Raw genomic sequence first — 25,724 nt, 5'->3', positions numbered from 1 at the left:
TAAATATTTTTAATTTTATTACTATTTTTGTACAACATCAAATTTAAATTGTATGCCGTCTGAACATTGCCTTGTAATTCTGTATTATTCAGTACATTATATGTCAATAAATAAGTTTTAAGGTAAGAAAAGAGGTTTGTTATGATTTTTACGATCTCGGTGTTCTACCGTGGTATACCGCCTTACATTCTATGATAGCAAGATCGATTCTTCGCACGGTAATTTCGACCTTAGCTTGAATGATTATACGCCTTAAAAACTGTTGAAACACGGTGTGTCATTGACCTCTCGAGTGAGAACGGTGTCATGTAACTGTGATAGAGGTACAGACTGTAGGATTATAGTCAGTAAAATAAAACACACGAGTATCAAATTACATATAATTGAGACAGGTTTCAACACAAAATAAATGCAGTTTGACATGTATTTTTGCGCGCGTTATACAAACCATTACAATACAATAATATAATCACTAACAAATCAACCAACTTAAGCACGTTAGATGTTTTAAGAGTTGCAATTTATTCAGTACAAAATTCATTTATGGTATAGGTGTATTACAATATAAGTGCGTTATGATGGCTATAACACACGAGGCGGAATACCAGCCTGAGCCGTAGACGAGGGCGTAATGAAGCTGAGTGTGTTAAATACGCACGTATATCGTACGACGTTTTTAAACACGCTTCATTTTAAATTAACTCAACCATAAAACTATGATACACACTGTTGTTTGCCCTCCGTTTTACTTTTTTAAACCAGCGCACTGCCTACCCGCTGACGCCGCTCGAAATTTGATAAAAAAGCAAATAGTACAGTTATGGAATATTACTTCACTATTTGCGTTTATAAAGCTTATAACGTGGTTTATGACCTGCTTCATATGTTGAAAATCGGTGAAATTAGATCAATTTTATGAGCAAGTGTGTTGAAAATTTATTAAAAAGTGTTTCTTACCAAATTAAAATTAACTGTGAGACAATATATACTCTTTTTACCGGACTAAGTGTGCTGGTATACAGTCGGTTAGTCGTCAGGTTGCCTGATTAGATAAAATAACGAATACTAATCAACTTCATAGTTTTCTGTCACATACTATGTCGTTCATTTCTAATTATTTCTTCAATCTACTCGTTACTATACAAACAGTACTGTTTTATAAAAATACTCGACCTTAATTTCGTTCACTTATCTACAACATCATCATATACTGTAACACACAAGATATAATATATGAAAAAGAATTGATGCTACTTGAGTTATATTGCCTCTGCATACCCATTTAGGAGTCTAGCATGAGTTACATATATGGCAACACGTTTTTGTGAAAATCTTGATATGCCCATATATCCCTGGATGGATGGATGCATTTTGATTGAAAATGGTAAGTGGCGATCCTACCACCGTTTCTCAGATTTGTTTTACAATCCGTGGTTCTTTTATCGGAGAGTTAGTCACATATAAATTGACACGTTTATTTGGTGTCTATATTTGACATTACGCTCTTTAAGGCAGATTGAATACCACAAAATGAACTGAAGTTTTTATTAACTTTCGTACAAAACAAAATTACTATCAGGACAAAATAAAAGTAAGAAATATTTAACTTTTCGTGCTATAACATAATGGTAGTCTTTAGGACCAAATGGTAGTTTTAGCTGTTAAACATTTCACATTTTCTACCATAACTAAAAATTTAAATTAACGCTTACTTAAGGATGCTTAACAATACGTATAAAAACATATGAAACTTATATTTATATCTAGTTATACACTAAAAGAGATATACTATATGTTCTGCCTGAAATATTGCAATATATTAATTATAAATATACAGAAAATTAATTATAAATTAGTTATTGTATGCGTTATATATGTAGTGTATAGTATCTTGTGAATATCGAATCCGCGGAAGCTAGTGTGCTAAAAGCAAGGCCACCGAGGCTGTCGAATAAATATATATATATATATATATCTATATATATATTGCTTGAACCCGTATGCACCTTTATTAATGTATTTGTGCATTAAAGTTTTAATATATATATATATATATATATATCAGTAAACAATGAAAACATACTTCAGGCAGCTTAAATATTAAATTTGTGGCTCAATAAAGATATATAACTATAAAAAAAAAAATCAATACAAAAATTGTACACCAATTGAAACCACTGGACTAAATCCCGTGGGACTGGGATTCCACATTCTATACAACACTAAAATTAAGTATACATAAATTTCGAGGTGAAAACAGTCTATTCGATCACAAATAATCCCGGGATTAAACAATATAATGGAACAACACAACTTAGAAAAAATAATTCAAAACAGAGATTAACGGCAAAAATTGCTGTCTACAAACGCAGAGGACTTTATACATAGACGTCCTCGTACATCGGGGTAGTTTTTAATAACATATTTACGACTCTGGGTACTATCCATTCTGGCCACTGAGACAGTCACTTTAAATTTTCTTCTAACATAAACATCTCTTCAAAAGATCGACACATAAGTTTCTTGCTCATTCTTCTTAAGATGAATCTGCATTCCGAATGAAAAATATGACTATATAAGTCGAATAAAGATTATTTATACTTCATTATAATTACAGTAAAATTAACATGTTAAAAACCCGGGATATAAACCAACACACAACATATGAGATCTCGGTAAGAACACAACAATCCCGTAATCCCGTGGGATTTTTTCGCCAATGATATTCAACGGGCTGTACGTACGCACTGCGTGTTTACTCGAACACGAGCGAAGCACTCGCGTAGGAGACGGACGAGTCCTGCGGGTTTACGCACTGAGAAGACTGCGCGTATTTTAGAAATTTCATGGCCATTCTCGGTGCATTTTGTTGCGACTGAAGCTTCGCTATTGCCTGAAGAAAAAATAGGATATATAAGTAGATTTGGCAAAACTGAAAACATCTTACTACTATTATAAATGAAGGAGTTTGTGCGTGTTGATGGATGGATGTTCGTTAGTCTTTCACGCAAAAATTACTGAACAGATTTTGATGAAACTTTACAGTAATATAGCTTATACATCAGAATAACATAGGCGCAATTTCACGCGGGTAAAATCACGGGCACAGCTTATTAATAATTTATTAATAATTAATAATAAATTGGATTACATTAATTAGATACATATATAATATAATAATAATATGGACAAATCACACTGCGCTACCTAGCTCCAAGCAAAGCAGAGCTTGTGTTATGGGTACTAGACGACTGAAACAAATAGATACATTTTCTTTGTAAAAAAATACATAATATACATAGAAAGTACCCAGACTCAATCATACCGGTATAAGCGACGGCTACCACTTACCATCAGGCGGGCCGTAACCTTGTTTATCACTGGTATCACATAAAAAAGGTGTACATACCTGCAGCAACACTCCTATGGGGTGTCTTCCACAGATTGTGTTCCCATACTTATGCAAATAATCAGAGAAGGCGCGCGGATCCATTTTTTCGATTAAATCCATACCCTAACAAACAATTATTTATTTTATTATTTATTAGATATAATAATTATATGCCTGAACAATTCACACAGAGAATGGGATTTGGGTGTGGACCTGCACCGACCAGGGTGCCCCTTTTTTTTTTGTGTGGTGGGGTGGGATCGCCCCCGCGGTCGTCACCCCGGCCCGGTAGCGATCTAGGGGCGGCCTGGGCCGCCCCTGCCTCCTTGATTGCTGGGAGGGGAGTTTCCTCCCTTCCTTTTGGGCGGGGTGCACTTCTTGCTCCCCACCCAATGGTCCGCCGGCCGCCCCTGGGAGCGGTGCACCTGCCTGCGCTAACGGTTTACGCTGGCGGGGCCCCAGTGGAGAGTTATAAGATGAGTATGAGGTCAGGTCAGTTAGCCCATCGTGACAAATACACCAGGAATTTATCACGATGGTGTCCAGGGAGAACCGCGTAGATGCCAACCTGACATGGTATATTGTTAATAATGGGGTCATGAGTCCACATTACTAACAATTCCCTTCCTCTCTACTATGAGTATTAACACAGATGATGTGATTACAGACCTGTTTGTCCAGCCATTCGATGCTCTGGTGAATAGCTCCCCGCGAGGAGTCCTTCCAGGTATACCGAAACCTGGAGCCCCAGTGGCAGAAGTCGGATGATATTACTAGTAAATTCTGCGGGTCGGCCAGGTAGGGGGCGAGGATAGAGCCGTATCTATAAAAAAATAATAAGATATACTTTGTTTTTTATTTTTTGAAATTTATAGCCCATATGTTATTCTGATATGTAAGCTATATTACTGTACAGTTTCATCAAAATCCGTTCAGTAGTTTTTGCGTAACAAACATCCACTCATCTCTCTATCTATTCATACTCACAAAAATTATGTTCATTTAGAAGTTATATAAATAAATAAATAGTTTGAATTTTATTTACATGTATTTATTATGTGTCATTTTTAGATTTTATGTTAATACTAGCTGACCCGCGCAACTACGTCTGCGTTTAATTCCCTTTTACAATATTTTTCATTGCAGCTTCGCTTCTATTGGTCGTAGCGTTATGTTATATAGCTTAAAGCCTTTCTCGATAGAATAGAATAGAATAGAATAGAATAGAATAGAATAGAATAGAATAGAATAGAATAGAATAGAATAGAATAGAATAGAATAGAATAGAATAGAATAGAATAGAATAGAATAGAATAGAATAGAATAGAATAGAATAGAAAATCATTTATTCAAATAAACTTAATTTAAGCACTTTTGAATAGTCATAACAATTTGTTTTTTATCTACCACTCGTTCGGAAAGCTGTCTCATCACAAGAAGACGATAAATGTACTATCGAACACAAAAATAATATTTCAATTCGAAACAATAGTTTCATATATTAGGGCGTTCATATTATATATAAAATTATCGTGTCACAATTTTATTTACCATACTGTACCATTATATTTACCAACCAGCTTGACTGATTTTTATGAAAATTTATATGCATATTTAGTAGGTCTGAGAATCGGCTACTATCTATTTTTCATACTTCTAAGTGAGAAGGGTTGTCCATCCCTAACATTTTCATATGTTTATAATCTGGCATTAAAAAATACAATAAAACCCCGAATTTTCACCCTCCTACCATCAACCCCTATTTTTTAATAGCTTTTAATTCTATGCCTAAACAACGTTTGCGGAGTCAGCTTTTTACAAGACGAGGGATTTTATTTGCGACATCCTTACTTTTAGATGTATTACTTACAATGATAATGTAGTTATTTTTGAACTTTCGTGTTTAATATACATTATTTAAATTATTAACCGGGTCTTAACACGGCTACAAGCTGACTGGTCACCCGGTTAATAATTTAAATAATAATAATGTATTTTACTTTTGTTGGTATGTAAGGCTGTTAGGACGATCACACTTACTTTGCTTCCTTTTCTGGCGTCAGAGATCCAACTAAAATTGGTATAATCGTAAAGCCAGTTTTGTATCTGGAAAGAAAAATCAGAAAATAAACTTACAAATTATTTCATCACAAATTCCAGAGAGATATCAAATCTTTTCATATCATAAAATAGAGTCGAGGCCGCTGTCTGTTCGCTTAGATATATCTTTTAAATTACGCAACGGATTTTAATGCAATTTTCAGCAATAGATAGAGAATTGCTCTATCTTTTGAAAAACTGAAGAGGTTTATATGTATAATACATGCGTGTTATAGTACGGAACTGGCCGAGAAATTTAAAGATTTGTAATGTATCTCAGTTATTAATAATCTTATTAACTATATATATATATATATATATATATATATATATATATAGAACTATTCTCTGTGTATTCAACTGGATATAAAAAATATTTTAGATACTAGTTCTTTCCTCTATTGATATAATTATTAGAAAATGATTGAACATAAAAAGAATTAGGAAGTGAGTGAACATAACCGAAATATAATAGACACCACATCTATTTTTATTTGACGGACTCTATGATCTAGCCTTTTACCACACTGCTTCACTTCTGATGGTAGAGGGTTCGATTCCTCGCACGTTATAAACATTTGTATTAATGAATTGTTTGTATCTATCTGGGTGTTCTCATATTATACATGGCAAACACCCAGACCGATACAAACAATCAGACTCATAAATAGAAATGTACTGTACTGTGCGAAGAATCAAACCTACAATCATCGGAAGTAAGTCGGTGTTCTAAACCGCAAGACCACCGAGGCAGTCAGACCTCTGACTCATTCATCATTGTTATATGTACAGATATAAATATACATACTCTTCCATAACTTTAGCTATGTAAGGCAGGTGCATTTCTATAGAATGCTCATCTTCGTCCGTCTGGACATCCATCCATTCGAACTGCCGCGTTGCCTCCAACTCTGCGTATACTAAAAAAATAAAAGATTTTCAAAATAAACATGCTACTGCCAAAAAACTGTCTGAAGATATATAACATGAGACTATATGTATATTCTTTACACATTAATTAATAATAATAATTATTTTTTTTTTGTTTTTGTTCTGTAATTGGTGCAATAAAGAGTATAAATAAAAAAAAAAATAATTTCATATTTTACTAGCTGTGCCTGCGGTTTCGCGGCCCGCTTGAAATTTATAGCCTGTATGTTATTCTGATGTATAAGTTATATTACTGTAAAGTTTCATCAAAATCCGTTCAGTAGTTTTTACGTGAAAGCGTAAAAAACATCCATCCATACTCACAAACTTTCGCGTTTATAATATTAACTAGCTCTTGCCCGCGGCTTCGCTCGCGTATCAGAATCCTTTCTTAGGGGATGCCTATGTCATAGTAGCTTTATGCATACAAAGTCTCAGCCCGATCGGTTTAAAATTGACAAAGTTTCATACAAACTTTCATCCCCTATTTTATCCCCTTGGAGGTAGAATTAATCAAAATCCTTTTTTAGCGGATGCCTACGTCATAACATCTACCTGCATGACATGGTTTGGGCTGTGTGTTGATAGATCAATACGTCAGTCACCTTTTGAGTTATATAATTGAATTAAAAAAGTATACATTGCTTACTTTGTTTGTCTATGGTTAAGTCGTATAGCGGAAGGGTTGAAAAAGTGGATATAAACAAATAATTAAATGAAAAGAGTGTACATTACTCACTTTGTTTGTCTATGGTTAGGTCGTATAGCGGTGTCTGGTACTTGTCCAGAGAGGACAGCGCACACCCACCTAGCCGTACGTGATGCGATGGACCCAGTATAAACACACGTTTCCTGAAAGAATTACGTTACGTCCGGTTAAGCTGAGAAACTACAACCAATAGCATAGTTTTAATAAAAAAAAACTTTAGGCAAGATGCAATAGCATATGCTGGTCAAAACATCTGATAAATCATAGTATAGTTATATAGTTGTTCATGCATGGTATTATCACTTAGTGTTAGACATAGACGCCTGATAAAGAAATTAAAAAAAAAACTTTTGAGATTCTTGCCATTTCTTCTCAATTGAATCTGTATACTGTATATTAATACAAAAAAATTTACCTTCATAAGCGGTTAAAATGTCCTACATGAATAAATGATTATTAAATTCAATTTTGCCCTTTTTAAATGAAAATGAAAAAAAATGAAGAAAATGTAAAAAGTCCCTGAAACTCACACAACAACTGGGCTAACTTGTCTGTAGGCGAATGCGGCGCACGCACCGCAGTATGAATACCCTGCATGCCTGCAAAAAATATTAATAAAAATTAGTTGTTGAATAGAATCCATACTAATATTATAAATGACTCGAGTGTTAGAATGTATTTGTGTGTGTGTGAGAGAGAAAGAGAGAGAGGGAGAGGGGGGGGGGGGGGGAGAGAGAGAATAATGTATAGTGAACTGTTCCTTTTGTCTTAATTTATACTACAGTTTTTGGTATTTTCTCAGTGTCCTTTCATTATTAACCTCAAATGGACTAAAAAAAAGTGTCTGTATGTATTTGTATCATTTGTCTAGTACCCAATGATACGGTTATAAGATCTGCTTAAGTTACGTCAAGATGGATCCACGTGAATTATCCAGGACTATTATTATTATTAAATTGTCACACATCTGTATCCTGTAAATTCATTGCCATATCAGAAATATGTCCAACAAAACATTATTTTAATTTATCATGATGGTTTTCAGGATTCCAGGATCATGGATTGCAACCTGACATGGTACTGTAGCGCGGTGGTTATCATCTCACCACTATAGCGTTATATATAATGTGACGAGGTGTCGCTACATAATATATTGTTTATTGTAGTATGTGGGTAGTGAGTATACCGGTGAAATGATTGTACTATTCATTGTACATTAGTAAATTTATTTGATAGTGTGCTACATGGCTTATTAGTAACGCGCACATTGGACGCGGAGTCGGAACGTAGATTGATGTTACACTGAACTTAAATCAATGTTAGTGGAGACGTAAACTAAGAGAAGGGTCTCAAGTCTTGACAGAAATATTACAAGTGTAGACACAGTATTAGCAATAGGGTCATCAGTCCACATGATTAACAATCCCTTTTCCACAGCTGCTAAGATATTGCTTCCAAACAATAGGCCGGACTGATATATCCAAGAAGATGAATTTATACAAAATGTACTTAAGTGATATTAGTTATTTTGGCAAAATAAACTTACGGTGCAATGATGGCTCGCGCGGGGCCATGCGTGAGATCCGCTTTTGATAACCACAGGTCCAGCTGCCTGGAGAGTTCAGTTCCTGCACACATTACTTGGTTTATAAAGTTGGAAATTTTCACATTTAGCCTTGGGGAGATGGACCTAGTCAACCTTGTTGGCCGGTAGTTTATCTAGGAGAAGGAAATCTCTGATTTCAAACCAAGTCACTAACGCGCCTGCCCCGCGTGGTGACTATGGGCTAAACTTCCCAATGAAAAGTACGCAAAATGTGTGGCCCCCAGTACCCGGCAGCCCAGCTATTCCTTGCCAAGGTGAAGGTGGCCGGGATTGGATGAATGCGGAAGGCGGACATGGTGGAAGTCTTTGGGAAAGGCCTATGTCCAACAGTGGACAGACACAGGCTGATGATGATCACATATAGCACTGCACCACTCATGGTTGCCTGGTAGATAACGCCGCAAGGTGTTAAGTCCGCCATATGTACACATTGTTTTTGTGCATTGAAGTTAAATAAATAAAAATAAATATAGACTTACAATCATCTAATTTCCCAGTAGTACATATCACATCATCAAGAATCAATGAAGATATATTCTATTTTATTCTATTATCATACTAGGTGAGTAATTGTAAGTAATTAGTTACAATAATAAAGATTACTGTGAATTTACAGTTAAATTCACAGTAATCTTTACATATCACATCCTCAGCATTTAATGATTTCATTATATCACAGACCTAGTATAATAATTAAAGTATTATTGTACTAGGTGAGTAATTGTAACTATTTAGTTACAACAAATAACTGAGAAATTTCGAATTTTTAATTAAAACTTTAGGGGAGATTTTCCACACTTTGTGATTTTTTTTTAATACAGTAAGATTTTATGATTTATAATAAATAAATCATAAAATGCTGACAAGGTGAAAACTGTCCTATTGCAATAATTAATGTAAAAATGGTTATAGGAATTATTATTACCTTTTCACAGAATATATTGGTAAATACATTTCTATATTTAGGTTAAATTAATTTGGGAAAAATATCACCTAAAGGAGGCAATAAACATTTTTAATATAGCTACAAGTACATAAATGCATTCATTAGTAACATAAGAAACAGTACTGTATAGTTGCTTTACTTGTTGTTATTTATCATCAATAGATGGTGTTGTTAAAAATCTTTATTATAAGATCGGTATAAACAATTCTTACAAATGTTATAACCTCAAAAGTTTATGGGTATGGATGGATGTTTGTTAGTCTTTCACACAAAAACTGCTGACTGGATTTTGATGAAACTTTACAGTAACATAGCTTATACATCAGAATAACACATAGGCTATAATTTAAAAAGATATTATGTAAATTGGGCATATATAATGATGAATGTGATGCAGCTAGTATATTATAAAATTCTTAATTGAAAATACAATGTAAATATGAAGTTTAAAATGTCATCAATAGATGGGTATCGACAAAATTATGTGTGTTAACATCACTATGTCAACTTGCCATGCAAGTAAATGCTTCTCTGTTTAGTGTTAAGAAGAAATAAAAGTTCCAATTGATCAAATAACTATATTTATATACAATTATTATTTAAAGATATAAACAAAACAAATTAATCATCCATCATTTTAGCTATTTTATCGGACACTTCCTTCAGTAGTTTTTCATTGAATTTCGGGAACTTAGACTCAAATTCAGATTTTAAACTTTCCAAATCGAATCTGTCTTTATCTAAATCTTCAATATTCTTCTGTGACTTTTCATACTCTTTGAATTTGTCTATGTCCAAGTTTGAATGTTTTTTAATCTGTTCCAATCCTTCAATGGCATCATTCACAGCATCCAGCAGTTGTTTATGGCCAGTGTCTTTATTGTAGCCAAAATCAATATTTTTAGTTTCCAATTTGTCCAGACAAGCCTGTTCTGTGGCTGATAGATTTTGGAGAAGCTCTTCAGCATTGGAAGACTCTGTCATAGAGTAGAAATGTGATGAATCTTGATTTTTTAAATCTAGTAATCTGTAATTTAAAAAAGTGTATTTTAAATTTGGTATATATAGTAATACTAGCTGTCCCAGCAAACATTGTTTTGCCTTAAATTAAAAAAAATTTAGGGGTGGACTACCCCTAACATTTAGGGGGATGAAAAATAGATGTTGGCCGATTCTCAGACCTACTTAATACGCTCACAAAATTTCATGATAATCGGTTTAGACGTTTCGGACGAGTATGGGAATGAAAAATGTGACACGAGAATTTTATATATAAGATTACCCTATATGTTATTCTGTTGTATAAGCTATATTACTGCAAAGTTTTATCAATATCCAGCAGTTCTTGCATGGAAGATTAACAAACATCCATCCATACTCACAAACATTTCCATTTATAATATAAGATATTACTCAGATCAAACTATGATAAGAAATCATAGTAGTTTTTACTCATAATAGATGTCTGCTATAGACCTACAGGTATGTTTTGCACTGTTTCATAGAAACATAAAGCTACTAAGCAGTGCATGTTACAAAGTTGTAAGTTAAAATTTCACATACCTCTTTTGCTCTACCACAAATGATATATCCTTCAGTCTCCTATTGGTTTTATCTAAGTGATCCACTGTTTTTTCAAATCTATCAGCTAATTGTGCCATTTGTATGTCCATTTTTGTTTGTTCCAACTCAATTTTCTCGTCAACCAAACAATCTTCTAGCATTGCGCGTAAAAACTTTCCGTAAGCTATTTGACGGTGTTCAGCATTAAAATCGGGCATGGAAACTTCTTGGCGCATCATAGTCACGTCTGCTTCACCCAATATTGTTGTGTTTTTATTACTTTTAGGTCGGCCGACATTCGTTTCTTTCGCAGTTGCAATTTTCCCGCGCGACGACGTTGTAATAGTACTAACTGTTGATGGTCGTTTGGTTTTCACAACTTTTGATGTCGACGGAGGCATTGTTTTTGATTTCTCAGACATTTTAAACGATCTTTTAACACATAAAATCCAATAACAGAATAATTTTTTACTTCTCAAATTGACGTTTATTTGAATGGCTGTCAGTGTTGTCATAGCAACGACAAAATGATTTCGGTTCAGTTTGAAAATCAAACAAGGCTTTTTCATAACAATAGGTTGTTTAATGTGTATATAAGTGAAAACAATATGATTTTAAATAAATATAAGAAATAAAATCTATTAATATAAGTAATCATCTAATTTAACTATAATAATAAAAAGTACAAATTAAGATTTTAATTTCTGAACGCAACAAACGAGTTCACAATATTTTACTTGTCATTGTAATGTCATACTACAGTCAATGACTTCAATCAGTCTGGTCATTCAAAGTAAAACTTCAATGAAATGAGTCAAACAGACGATAAAAAGTCAAATGACAAACTTTTAATCTAATTAAAAAAATACAGAACAAAAATTAATAACAACAAAAACATTCTGTTTACAAATTTGTTCAAAAGCATTATTTAATATTATTAAAAAAAAAGACTCAGTTTTTATGGACACATAAATGCACATTCCTATAGTTTTATCCAGGCAGTTAAAACACACTTCATTGTTAATTGCAGTTTCCAAAATTAATATTCGTATGTAAATAAAACAACCACAAATTTCGTTACGTAGTGATTTACGAAGTCATACAAAGAAAGGTCATTAACCTATATTATTATAATTATTACTGAATACAGTCAGGATTGAAAGGGATACAATGTGTAGTTTGGCAAGTTAATAGTAATTTTAAAATAGCTTTAAATGGATGCAAAATTTAATTCTGGTAAATTGCTTATATTACAATAATTATAACAGAAGGGTACATACCATTTTCTGTGTACCAACTACCAGCATGAGAAGCATTGCGACAAGACATTTTTAAATAGAAATATTAATTGTTTGTATCGTATGAATAAAATAATTACTTTCACAAATCACAATGATCACAATAAAAAAAATATCGTTTGACGTTGATTGATGTAAATAAAGCATAGTCAATATCACTTTACTTTTGCACTGTATTCGACTAACCACAGAGAAAAGAAATTAAAGGAATTGTAGGCTCCTAATGTATTTAATTCTGCATTATTTGCCATTTCGAAACAAACAATTACTAAATAAAAATTATAAAAGATTGCCTAAAAATATTCTGCAGTAATCCTTTATTTTAACTAAGCATTGGTATTTACATACATCAATAAATTTATAAAAATCTACTCTATGCTTCATCGCAGTTCAGAAATTCGGAATACGTACTTGACATGTTACATGACATTATAAATTTATTATATTTTAACTGTTATGTTTTAGAAATTCTTTATTAAAATTTATGTTGACTCTTTATAGTGTTTTATTTTATAAATTATAAAAGGTAAATAAAAATACATTATAATTTTAAGTCAGTACCCACTGCACTACGTGTTTTCCTTTGATTTGCTGAAAGTTCTGATAACTGTTCCCATTACTATTCATTATTATGTTCATAACATTTAATAAACATCAATTGATATTTATTTTATTACTAAAATATATCAAATATGTTAAGTTATTAAAGTAATTCAATTACAAACATTATTGTGTTATTTAATTGTGCAGATATTTTTAATTTATGTATAACATATATACTTAACTATTATTATTCACAGTACAGTTTATTCCTACGCCATCCTGGAACTTCATAATTTAGTAATCTAATTATTAAATTAAATATGAAAATGATCTCAATATTAGGTAAGCATATAAACACTTTATTGTAATATATACCATCCTGGCATTGCCTGGGTGCACTTAACTTGATGAGTTTTATAAAAATGAACAGAGCACCTATGTATGTATTTCAAGTTTGTTTACTACTACATTACAATTTATAATCCCTCTGACTAGCCACTCTGGGTAACTGTTGTGAAGTTATATTTTGTTTATGTATAGTCTATGTAACTCTGTAAAAACAAATTTTATTACTTTTTCATTATTTTTAAAATTAACTGCAAATAGCTGAGCAACTGTAAAATGAAGACTGAACTGAGCACATGTGATAGAAAATAGATATATTATTATTAAAAATGTTAAAAATGAAATTATAGGCATATCAGAATAACAAGTATTACTACATTGTTTTGGAAAATATTATGAAATAAATCTAACAGGGATGTAATTACTGCAAAATCCTTACTAATGTTATAACTGTGAAAGTAACTCCGTCTAACTGTAATCTGTCTGTCTGTCCTGCTGTCACACCAAAACTACTGAACCAATTTGAATTAAATTAGACACATGGTCTAGATTCTGAGAAAGGCATAGGCTACTTTTTGATATGAAATAGAGTTGTATGTGTTGAAAGGTTGTATGGAAGTATTGCCATTTTTGAAGCTAGAAGCTTGAAACTTATTTTTGGGCTAGGCTTTGATTAAATATAAATAAACATGACAAACAAAGTTTGTAAAAATTTGACCCTTGGTGTAAAATAAAGTAGGAGAAAATAAAGATTTCATCCTTCTAGTTTCAAAAATGATGAATTTCCATACAATATGTCAAACTGTTCTCATTTTTAAATTTTCTTAGGCTTTTTATAATTAGCCTAAATAATTAAAAATGCAGGCCCAGCTAGTATAATATCTATCTATCTAAGTTTACAATTTTTTCCAATTATATATAATTGAAAAAAACTGTGAACTCAAAAGTTAACAGTAAAAAAGGCTATTATTGTTATTGAAATAAATAATGTAATTGTTTAATTCCAGCTCGTATGAATAGCTGTAAGTTTGCTCATGTCAGTATAGCAGCATACAGCATACAGTCAAAGACATTGGCCAAGCCGAAGACAGCTATTGTGATGTTAAACATGGGTGGACCACAGACCACAGATCAGGTAGACTTTGTATTAAGTTCTTAACAACTGAATCTGTAAAATTAGTGAAATAATTATACAATTATTTCAAATTCAAATTGAAAACGCTGGAGGAAGCCTTTGTGTCTAAAGGACATGTTGACTCAGAGACTGATGTGCAAAATTAAAAGTAGTTTATGTTACTTTTAATTATAATATATATAACTAATATTTCTTTTATCTTTTAAACTTTTAATTAAATATTTTGGTTAGAATATATAATTTTGTGTCGATTAATAAAGGTTTTGAATTTGAATTTGTATAATTATTTATTTAATATTAACTATAATTATGGACTCCTTTAAACAGGGGCCGATTGTGATTTTGTGGGGCCCTGGACTAAATCTGTTTAGGGGCCAACCTAATTATATTGCTCAATTAAATAAATACACTGACCAAAAACAAGCGACCAGAAATTCCCATTCCTTTCGATAGACACACTTTTATGGGTTGAGCTCAGGTTTGCAGTTTTTTTAATATTCTAGATATTTTTTATATTCCAAATATTGTTTCAGTGCGGATTAGCCCAGGGCTCAGAGGATACAAAGGGCCCCCCTTTGTATCCTCGGCGCTCTGGGCTGCAGCCCAAAAAGCCCTTAGATAGATTCTCCCCTGCCTTTAAATCTGATTCATAGTTTTATTTACATTGTTATTTAATATTATATGTATAATTCCTCAGGTTGGAGAATATCTGCTGCGCATCATGACAGACCGCGACATGATACAGCTCCCAGTGCAGAGTAAGCTGGGCCCGTGGATCGCCACGCGCAGGACCGAGGAGGTGAAGAAGAAGTACAGCGAGATTGGTGGCGGTTCACCCATATTGAAATGGACTAATACACAGGGTGAGTACAATTATCAGGCTATACATATACACAGGATGAGTAAAATTATCGGGCTATACATATACACAGGGTGAGTACAATTATCAGGCTGTACATATACACAGGTTGAGTCCAATTATCAGGCTATACATATACACAGGTTGAGTACAATTATCAGGCTATACATATACACAGGTTGGATCTAATTATCAGGCTATACATATACACAGGTTGAGTCTAATTATCAGGCTATACATATATACAGGTTGAGTCCAATTATCAGGCTATACATATACACAGGTTGAGTACAATTATCAGGCTATACATATACACAGGTTGAGTCCAATTATCAGGCTATACATATACACAGGTTGAGTCCAATTATCAGGCTATACATATACACAGGTTGAGTACAATTATCAGGCTATACATATACACAGGTTGAGTCCAATTATCAGGCTATACATATACACAGGTTGAGTCCAATTATCAGGCTATACATATACACAGGTTGAGTCCAATTATCAGGCTATACATATACACAGGTTGAGTCCAATTATCAGGCTATACATATACGCAGGCTGAGTGCAATTATCAGACTGTAGATACTTGTAGTAATACTTTTACAATTATATGTTTTAATTAGTATATTTTCGCCCATACTGAAATGGACTAATACTCAGAGTGAGTACAATTATCAGCCTATACAATACTATACATAGACAGAAGCCAAATAAATATTATTTATTTGATTTGATTTGATTAAGTCTGATGCTTGTCTTCAGGTAGAATGCTGACGGAAGCTCTAGACCAGATGTTACCTGAAACGGCACCACATAAGCATTACGTCGCGTTTCGATATGTTCCTCCATTTACTGAAGATGCCTTCCAGGAAATTGAACGGTAACTTTTTTTGTAACTACATGAACATAGAAGGAAAGACTCTCTCTTTCCTTCCTCAAAAAGATTTTTGTTACTGCATGAATGTGGATAGAAATGGATAGGACTATCAGAAAGAATATAGATGGTGATGAATTATAATACGGGAATGTTCCACAGTGCATGTACAACAGACAATAATGAAAAATTGAAATTTACATTCTATATAACAAGATAATAGAGTCCATTTTCGAATAGTCCCCCTGAGGGGCGTGGGCCCCACGTTGGGAACACTGGTCTATTATGTTTTCAATTCACAGCGACGGTGTGGAGAGGGCGGTGATCTTCTCTCAGTATCCTCAATACAGCTGCGCTACAACTGGCTCCAGTTTGAATGCAATAGCAGACTTCTACAGGAATAGGTATGTGTATTTATTACATGAGCGACCCATCACAGCTTCGCACGCATACATTACAAATCACTCTATCTATTGCTGAAAACTGCATTAAAATCCGTTGCGTAATTTAAAAGATATAAACGAACAGATGGCGGCGGTGACTTTGTTTTATAATATGTAAAGAAGAAGAAAGAAAATAAATATGTTTATTACTATATACGTCATAAAACAAAAACTTTGTACACAGTTTTACGTTTTACGAAATGGTGCAGACGGAGGAGTTTGAAAGGCACACTTATAGTTTATATACGATATGCTGAATGCTAATATTTTTACGTATAATTAGTAAAAATCACGGCATCTTACCACATTTATATACACTGACAAACATGAGTTTACCCGTGATCATGGTGGTTGAAACACTGCCGAAATATCGGGAACTCAACAAATGAATACAAAACGTGGTAAGATCTCGTGATTTTAATTATACGTATAAATAATGACTGCGTCAAATTTAAAACAGCTAATATTTTTTTAAATTATGCTTTAAAAATACATTAAATCAATAAAAACAATATTATACTCAGATGTATTTGACACAAACAAGCATACTCTTTTGTTTATTGTTAAATTCTGTGGTCAAATTGAGAATAGATTAATATTGTTTGTCTATAATGTTATTTGTCTATGGTCTTGCTGCATGTTATATTAATAATGGTCGAATTTCGACCATTAGGCGACCACAAGTTATTAGTATTGTTTAGTACTCTTAACACATGCTCTGTCTGGCTTGGGTCTAGATAGCGCCATGAAATGTCCTCAATTGGTGCCCAGCAAGCATACACTGTTAACGCAGGCAGCTTCGCCATTCCAAATACACTTCCAATTAAAACAAATAATTGATTTCTTTCTTTCTTTCTTTCTTTAAAATTTGAGCCAGTTCGTTCATGATAGTAGCAAGGCGTGTCTTATATTTGGTGCTTGTTCTCCCAAATTGTGGCGATGTTGGCACAGTTTTGAAGTTCAAAGTTGGTGATGTAGATTGGTGCTTTTAAGATGCAGTTTTGACAGCGTTGGAGTTATCAATATTTCAGTGACAGGCGTTCAAATACACTAATTAAAACAATTGTAAAATTATTACCAGAAACATGTGTAGCCTGATATTTGGACTCATCCTGTGTGTTGGAGTTGTGGACTGTGGGTTTCCTCCTTATCGTCGTTCGTGTCGTCTGCTTGGGTAGGCTTCGTGGCAGAAGTGTCGAGGGCGATATAAATAAAAGATCGGCCCGTGTATAACCAATTAACTTATATTTAGAATTATTTACAGTAAGATACGATGTTAGTTCAACGATGGCGTTCGGAAGAGAGAGAGAGTTGCCATCATACAAATTTAAATGGATTTTTTTTATTTAATATTTTACGGCTCTGGATACAAGTCCTTTTTAGCTTTAAATGTAAATTATTATTAATGTTGCCAATTATAATTAATTAAACAAAATGTATTTCAGAGAGGTGCCAAGTGGTATAAAATTCAGCATGATAGAACGGTGGCCCACACATCCTCTACTGGCGAAGGTATTCGCTGAACGGATCAAGGAGAAGCTACAAGCGTTTGATAGTACAATAAGGAATGACGTGGTGATACTGTTCACAGCTCATAGCCTGCCTTTGAAGGTATGTTGTATGTACCATATCATCCTTACTAATATTATAAATGCGAAAGTAACTCTGTCTGTCTGTCTGTCTGTCTGTCTCGCTTTCACGCCAAAACTACTGAACCGATTTAAATGAAATTTAGTACGCAGATAGTCTAGACGCAGAGGAAGGACATAGGCTACTTTTTAATGCGTAAAAAGGGTTGTAAGGGGTTCAAAATGGAAATACAAGGTTATCTTTATGCGGTTGAATCTTTATTCGTCATCTTTTCATTTCACTAGCGTACAGCCAATCAACACATCGCGTACGTTTGCGCCATTCGCCATCTTTTCATTTCACTAGCTAACAACCAATCAACACATCGCGTGCGTTTGCGCCAATAAAGTATCCATCAGGGAACAAAACCACAGATAACATAATGTAAAACGAAAGATCTTGCCGGAAACATGACGTTGACGTTTAGTGAAAATATTGTTTTTGACACTTTTTTATGATAAAATCGTATATCGTGTGTATGTGTTTTTTCTTTAAACCTGAAATTGGCCGATTGCGAGACAAATTTGGCGATTTTTTTTATTAATTTGTTTTACGGCTCTGGATACAAGCCCAGTTTAGCCCAACTTAAAGTTTTACAATATAAACTACAAAAATTAAAGTCAATGTCCAATGTTAAATAATAATAAATGTCAAATTTTAATGTTGTTTCCCTGTTCTGACAAAATTAAAAAAAAAAAACTTAATAACAATCACAATTTCTTCACATTTTATTATTTACATTTTTTAAAGAATGTTGTGGCACACCACAACATTCTTTGCAGTGCCACAGCACTATCCGAAATTAAATTATTTACCCATTTTTTGTAGGTTATACAGAAATAATGTGTGGGTGTTTATTTAAAAAGCATTAACACAAAATTAATAAAGTATAGGTATTAATAAATATATGGTTGTTGTATCAAAATAGAAAAATTTTCTTATTTTTCACTAAAATAAAAACTAACTTTCTTTTTTATAAAATAAATTACCTTTTCATTATGCAATATATTATTTAACTATTTAAATTATTTAGCTGATTGTAAGAAACAAAATGTTGGTTTGTAGATTAATACTGTAAAATTATTATTTGTACTGAAATGATAAAAATATATTTTTGTGCTGCGACAAAAACTAATATTATAAATGTGAAAGTAACTCTGTCTGTCTGTCTCGCTTTCACGCCAAAACTACTGAACCGATTTGAATGAAATTTGGTATACAGATAGTCTAGACCCTGAGAACGGACATAGGCTACTTTTTATTGCGAAAAAAGGGTTGTAAGGGGTTAAAAGGGGGGATGAAAGATTGTATGGAAGAATCGTCATTTTTAACGTCAAACTTATTGTTGAGACTGTTGATTAAATATAAATAAATATGACATTCATCGTTTGTAAAAAAATTACCCTTAAGGGGGTAAAATAAAATAGGGGATACAAGTTTTTATGTAAACACGTCATTTTTGAAGCTAGAAGTTTGAATCTTATTGTTGAGACTGTTGATTAAATATAAATACATATGACATTCATTGTTTGTAAAAAAAAATACCCTTAAGGGGGTAAAATAAAATAGGGGATGCAAGTTTTTATGTAAACACGTCATTTTTGAAGCTAGAAGCTTGAATCTTATTGTTGAGACTGTTGATTAAATATAAATACATATGACATTCATTGTTTGTAAAAAAAATACTCTTAAGGGGGTAAAATAAAATAGGGGATGCAAGTTTTTATGTAAAATCGTCATTTTTGAAGCTAGAAGCTTGAAACTTATTTTTGAGGCGGTGGATTAAATATAAATAAATATGACATTCATTGTTTGTAAAAAAATACCCTTAAGGGGGTAAAATAAAATAGGGGATGATAGTTATTATGTAAATTCGTAATTTTTGAAACTAGAACGATGAAACTATTTTCATTGGTTCTTTTGGGGTAGATTTTTAAATACCCCACTAATGTTATAACTGTGAAAGTAACTCTGTTTGTCTTTCTGTCAGTCTTACGCTCCAAAACAAAATAAAAATTTAAATGAAATTTGGTACACAGTTAGTTTACACCCGGACAAAGAATATAGGGTACTTTTGAATGTGAAAAAAGGATTGTAAGGGGGTTGCAATGGTACGCTGTATGGAAGAATCGTCATTTTTTAAAACTAGAAGTTTGAGACTCATTTTTAGGCTGTTGTTTAAATATCAATAAATATGATATTCAATGTTTGTAAAATTTTTACTCTTAGGGGGAGGGGGGGTAGTAAAATAAAATAGAGAATGAAAGTTATTGTGGAAATTTGCTGTTTGTGTGGTTGTGGAAGCTAGAACGATTAAACTTTTTTCTTTGTCTTTTTAGGGTTTGTTTATTAAATACCTTACTGATATTATAAATATGAAAGTAACTTTGTCTGTTTGTCTCGCTTACACGCCAAAAATACTGAACCGATTTAAATTAAAATTTGAAACAGACATAGATAGACTAGATCCTGAGAAAGGACATAGGTTACTTTTTAATGTGAAAAAGGGTTGCAAGAGGATTGAAAGGGTAGATCCAAGGTCATATAGATGTATCGTCATGTTTAAAGCTAGAAGCTTGAAATTTATTTTTAGCCTATTGATTAAATATTTATTTTTACTTTTTATCATTTTTGAAGCTAAAACGATGAAACTTATTTATTTGACTTATATTGTGTTAATTGAGTTAAATATTTTTTCATTATTTACGCGGACGAAGTCGCGGGTACAGCTAGTCTTGTATATATAAATCTCGTTTCATAATGTTGGTTACCATACTCCTCCGAAACGAGTTGACTGATTTGTATCCATATTCAGCAGGTCTGAGAATCGGCTACTACCTATTTTTCATACCCCTAAATGTTAAGGGTTCACCCTTAAAATTTAAGAACGTAAGCTGCTATATATATATATATATTATATTTTGCTGATCCCGCAAACGTTATTTTATAAACGCCATATAAATTAAAATCGCTATTAAAAATAGGGGTTAATGGTATATATTATTTTGTGTTGTATGTTTTTCTATAAAAAAAAATTAAAATAAATAAAATAAAAATGTTAGGGGTGGACAAACCTTATCAGTTAGGGGTTTCATAAAAATCATGCCGTTTCGGAGGAGTATGGTAACTATTATTGTAACACGAGAATTTTATATATATACTAGCTGAAATATTATAGTCTATGTCTATATATATTCTAATGTATAAGCTATATTACTGTAAAACTTAATCAAAATCCCTTCAGTAGTTTTTGCGTGATTGAGTAACAAACATCCATACACATATCCATTCATACTTACAAACTTTCTCGTTAATAATATTAGTATAATACCTTTAAGGCAGTGTCACGGGGAGATACATACCCGCATGAAGTGGCGGCGACCGTTGCCGCCACAATGAGCAGTCTGCAAGTGCCCAACTCGTACAGGCTGGTCTGGCAGTCCAAGGTGGGACCGCTGCCGTGGCTGCAGCCGTACACTGATGAGGCAATCAAGGTAAGTGTTACAAGATGAGCATGCAACTTTTCCGTCGACATCACGTGGCGCCACTGCCACTACCACAACACCGCAGCTGCAAGTGCCACGTCGTTTGCAACGTCGTTCAAACTACCAGCACGATTAGGTTTATAGAGACTAGAAGCTTTGTTTTCCATTGGGAGGGAGTAATGGTATAACAGATACTTTTTATAGACCAACGTCATATTTATTATTCATCTAGCTGTTGATTGACATTGTAGAAAAAGACGAAACTATGTCACTATATTCGTAACATATTAAATATATTCCTCAATTACTGTATTTTAATACAAAATAAGTTTAAAACTACCAGCACGATTAGGTTTATAGAGACTAGAAGCTTTGTAAAAAAAACACGAAAACTATCTCACTATATTTAATATGTTACGAATATAGTGACATAGTTTTCGTGTTTTTCTTGTTGGTAGAAGAAGTTTCGTGTTGGTAGAAGGTTAAAAACTTAGCGTTGTATATATATTTTTCAATGCTATGAAAAATTGTTAATAAAATATATATTTAGCAGTGTGTAAGCAGAGCTTGTGTTGTGGTTACTAAACAACTGGTAGAAACAATTGTAGATAGAGTGATTCAAGAGGAAGGTTTATATGTATAGTACATGCGTGTTAATAGAACAAACCAAGAAATTCAAAGATCTGTAATACATCCGTGCGAAGCCGGGAGGTGGCGCTAGTAAATAATTAGACTTTTTTTTTCAGGCGTATGCAAAACAGGGGCGCAAGCATCTCATCCTGGTGCCTATAGCGTTTGTGAATGAACACATAGAGACTTTGCATGAACTGGATATCGAATACTGTGACGAACTCGCTAAAGAGGTTAGTATATTGAATGATGACTGGCTCATCCGTCATACTCGGGAACGGGTGCTGCTTGTAGGCTACTGGTCTATTCGGGTTACGAACACTGATTAGACTAGCCTTTGACAAAATTGCTATAGCAAATGCTGGTAGTCACTATTCTCCCAAGTTTGAATTAAAAACTGAATCTGTATTATTGTAAATATGTACAACATTTATTTGAAAAGAATACGAGCTGAGTTTCTTGTTAGTTCTTCTCATCTCGAAATCATTCCGAACTGACAGTAGATCTGATATATAATAAGAGTCTGTACTGGATTACATGAATAAAGATATTTTGAATTTCAATTAATAAGGCGTACATTCGACGCGGAGTCGTAACGTGGACTGATTTTACACTGAGCTTAAATCTATGTTATTCGGAGAGGTACTACTAGAAGAGTCGAATGTTGACAGAAATACAAGTGTAGGCACATATTAAAAGAAACCTTTTTATCTACCTTACAGGCCGGTGTACAGCAAATAGAACGGGTGGCGACCCCTAACGACCATCCTGTATTCATAGCGGCGCTGGCAGACGTGGTGGCGAACCATTTGAAGAACGGTCCCAGGCTGAGCAACCAGTTCCTCACCAGGTAAGAAATGTCTATGATAAAATAATAAAAGAATATCTACTATATAGATGCCTTATTTATTATTATTTGATTATGACGGCCTCGGTGGTCTAGCGGTTTAGCACACCGCTTTATGGTGATGGTCGCGGGTTCGATTCCTCGCACGGTGCAAATATTTATATTCATGACTATGATATGATTATTTGTATCCGGTAGGGTGTTTTCTATGTATAATATGTATGTATTTACAAAATAAAATCTATGTATTTGCATCAGTTATCTAGTACCCATAACACAATCTTTACTAAGATTAATTTCCTAAGATTATTATTATTGTTTATTGTTGTCTTACTTAAATTTTAAATTAATTATGATCGAATCGACCATTGGTTATAATGAATGTTTCTTTTGATGAAATTAATAATTTCATGTTTGTATTGGTACTGGTATGTATAATAATAATCCTATCCTATCCTATGTATAATAATAAAAATAACACCCCATAAAAGGGAGATATATACATATAAAATATATGCATAAACAATAATAATAATAATCATTTATTCAGCATCATGCTACAGAGTAAAAATATAGAAAACTTAAAAACTAATATTTTGCTATGAGCTGAAAGAGCCTCCACTCAGCTGGTGCCGCAGCGTGTCACTGCAGCGCTGATTTTCTACTATTAAATTCTGTGTGTTATTCCAGGTGCCCGCACTGCGTGAGCCAAAGGTGTCTCTCATCTAAGAGTTTCTTTAAGAAGCTTATTGGAATTTAGTTATTATTATGTTACAAATAAATATATTTATACTACATTATCAATTTGTTTCATTATAGAGATACTAGCTGTACCCGCGGTTTCATCTGCGTTAAATTTCAATGAAAACATAGCCAATTAGCCTATAATACAGTAATATAGCTTATATGTTAGATAAGCTATGTTACTGTAAAGTTTCATCAAAATCTGTTCAGTAGTTTTTGCGTGAAAGAGTAACAAACATACTTTACAATCTTTCTCGTTTATAATATTATTAAGTTTTTTATATGTACTAAGTAGCCAGGAAAATGTAGTAAGATTTTACTGTTCCTATTTTTTTTTTATTGAGGGTTATGGGCAACGGCCGATCCAGGGGGGTCATGACCTCCATAAATATTTAAACATACATAGGGACGGACAGACAGCGACAGCGACTTTGTTTTATACTATGTAAAGATAGTAACACCTAATACATCTCTTCTTGGAAATAACCCGCGTGGATCTGAAATATCATTCTGATTATCTGGATGAATGGCGGTCCTCCACAATGCGGTTTTCTAGAAACTTTAGCCACGCACAACCACAATGTGGAATCACCTTCCAGCAATGGTAGATTCTACGGTATTGAAACCTTATTATAAAAAAATAATCTGTTTAATGCAGTTCACCTTCCAGCAATGGTAAAGCCGATACGGTATCGGTGTTTTTTGCTCAATTTTTGCGCCTTATCGTAAACAAAACTCTCTTCTACCACAGATAACATAATATTACATACTTCTACTATATCAAAGCTTTATTCGTGCCTACTGTAATTTATAGCTGAAAATCAATAAATCGCACTGAATTACCGCCTTTTGGCACTGCTCTAGCACGCCGAATTCAGTAAAATTATCTTATCTGTGGTAATATGCACGCTATATGTGACATATTTGTCATACAGTTGTCTATTTATTGTTATTGTTAGTGTATACCTACTATTTTTATTATAAATTGTATCTTTATTTTGTGTTGTGTGCTGAAGATGTTAATAAAACATTTATCTATCTACATAAAAAATGTAAGAAAAATAATATGTCGATGTAAATTCATTACCTTACCAACAATCTTATTTTATAATACATACATGTACTTTTTTTTATTAGTGAAATGCGTAGGAATGAGGATATTTTAAGAAAGGTGTTACATATGAATGTGGATGGTTATAGGGGCAGAGGACGGCCGAAAAAGAGATGGATGGACTGTGTGAAAGATGATATGGTAAGAAAGGAAGTAAATAACGCGATGACTGCGAACAGGGATGAATGGAAGAGAAAAACATATTACGTCGACCACAAATAAATGGAATAAGGAAGAAGCAGATGATGATGACTTTTTTTTATTAAGTAGTTTTACGGCCCTGGACATGTACTTGACTAGATATCAGTCGTTCGAAATATCTAATCTAACATTTTACCTTTAGTTGCGACACAATCGGGTAAAAGATGTGGAAACAACTTTCATACCAGACAAGTGGCAATGTGTGCACAGTAATGATCTATTGACTTTGATGATCTCGGAGATACAGACGAGCAACTAATACTAAGTATCTATTTATTTATCGCTTATTTATTATTTATTTATCTCTTTATTGCACCAATCATGTAGGT

The 25,724-nt window shown here is 33.1% G+C and overlaps 3 protein-coding genes across 3 annotated transcripts; 1 reads left to right on the top strand and 2 right to left on the bottom strand.

Annotated features, from left to right (window-relative positions):
* Nucleotides 1-366: 366 nt before the first annotated feature.
* Nucleotides 367-12,683, bottom strand: LOC131842981 (protein MEMO1). The gene is made up of 9 exons (XM_059191574.1): nucleotides 12,526-12,683; nucleotides 8,677-8,758; nucleotides 7,661-7,729; nucleotides 7,161-7,273; nucleotides 6,300-6,411; nucleotides 5,432-5,497; nucleotides 4,061-4,214; nucleotides 3,410-3,514; nucleotides 367-2,893 (listed from the first exon to the last, which is right to left on the bottom strand). The coding sequence occupies exons 1-9, from the start codon at nucleotides 12,572-12,574 to the stop codon at nucleotides 2,756-2,758; spliced, it is 888 nt and encodes a 295-aa protein (XP_059047557.1). The 5' UTR covers nucleotides 12,575-12,683; the 3' UTR covers nucleotides 367-2,755.
* Nucleotides 10,247-11,829, bottom strand: LOC131842980 (uncharacterized). The gene is made up of 2 exons (XM_059191573.1): nucleotides 11,246-11,829; nucleotides 10,247-10,709 (listed from the first exon to the last, which is right to left on the bottom strand). Exons 1-2 carry the CDS (start codon nucleotides 11,812-11,814, stop codon nucleotides 10,304-10,306), a joined length of 975 nt encoding a protein of 324 aa, XP_059047556.1. The 5' UTR covers nucleotides 11,815-11,829; the 3' UTR covers nucleotides 10,247-10,303.
* Nucleotides 12,684-13,015: 332 nt separating the features above from the next.
* Nucleotides 13,016-24,106, top strand: LOC131842999 (ferrochelatase, mitochondrial). Its single transcript, XM_059191595.1, has 11 exons — nucleotides 13,016-13,069; nucleotides 13,344-13,428; nucleotides 14,439-14,566; nucleotides 15,264-15,429; nucleotides 16,194-16,311; nucleotides 16,608-16,709; nucleotides 18,194-18,359; nucleotides 21,716-21,871; nucleotides 22,609-22,725; nucleotides 23,215-23,342; nucleotides 24,030-24,106. Exons 2-11 carry the CDS (start codon nucleotides 13,407-13,409, stop codon nucleotides 24,097-24,099), a joined length of 1,173 nt encoding a protein of 390 aa, XP_059047578.1. The 5' UTR covers nucleotides 13,016-13,069; nucleotides 13,344-13,406; the 3' UTR covers nucleotides 24,100-24,106.
* Nucleotides 24,107-25,724: the final 1,618 nt, after the last annotated feature.

This window comes from Achroia grisella, unplaced genomic scaffold (genome assembly GCF_030625045.1).
Source record: "Achroia grisella isolate CSIRO2021 unplaced genomic scaffold, CSIRO_AGI_Agris_v1 utg2716, whole genome shotgun sequence".
Taxonomy (NCBI): domain Eukaryota; kingdom Metazoa; phylum Arthropoda; class Insecta; order Lepidoptera; family Pyralidae; genus Achroia; species Achroia grisella.
This window is presented reverse-complemented; position numbering and strand designations above follow the sequence as displayed.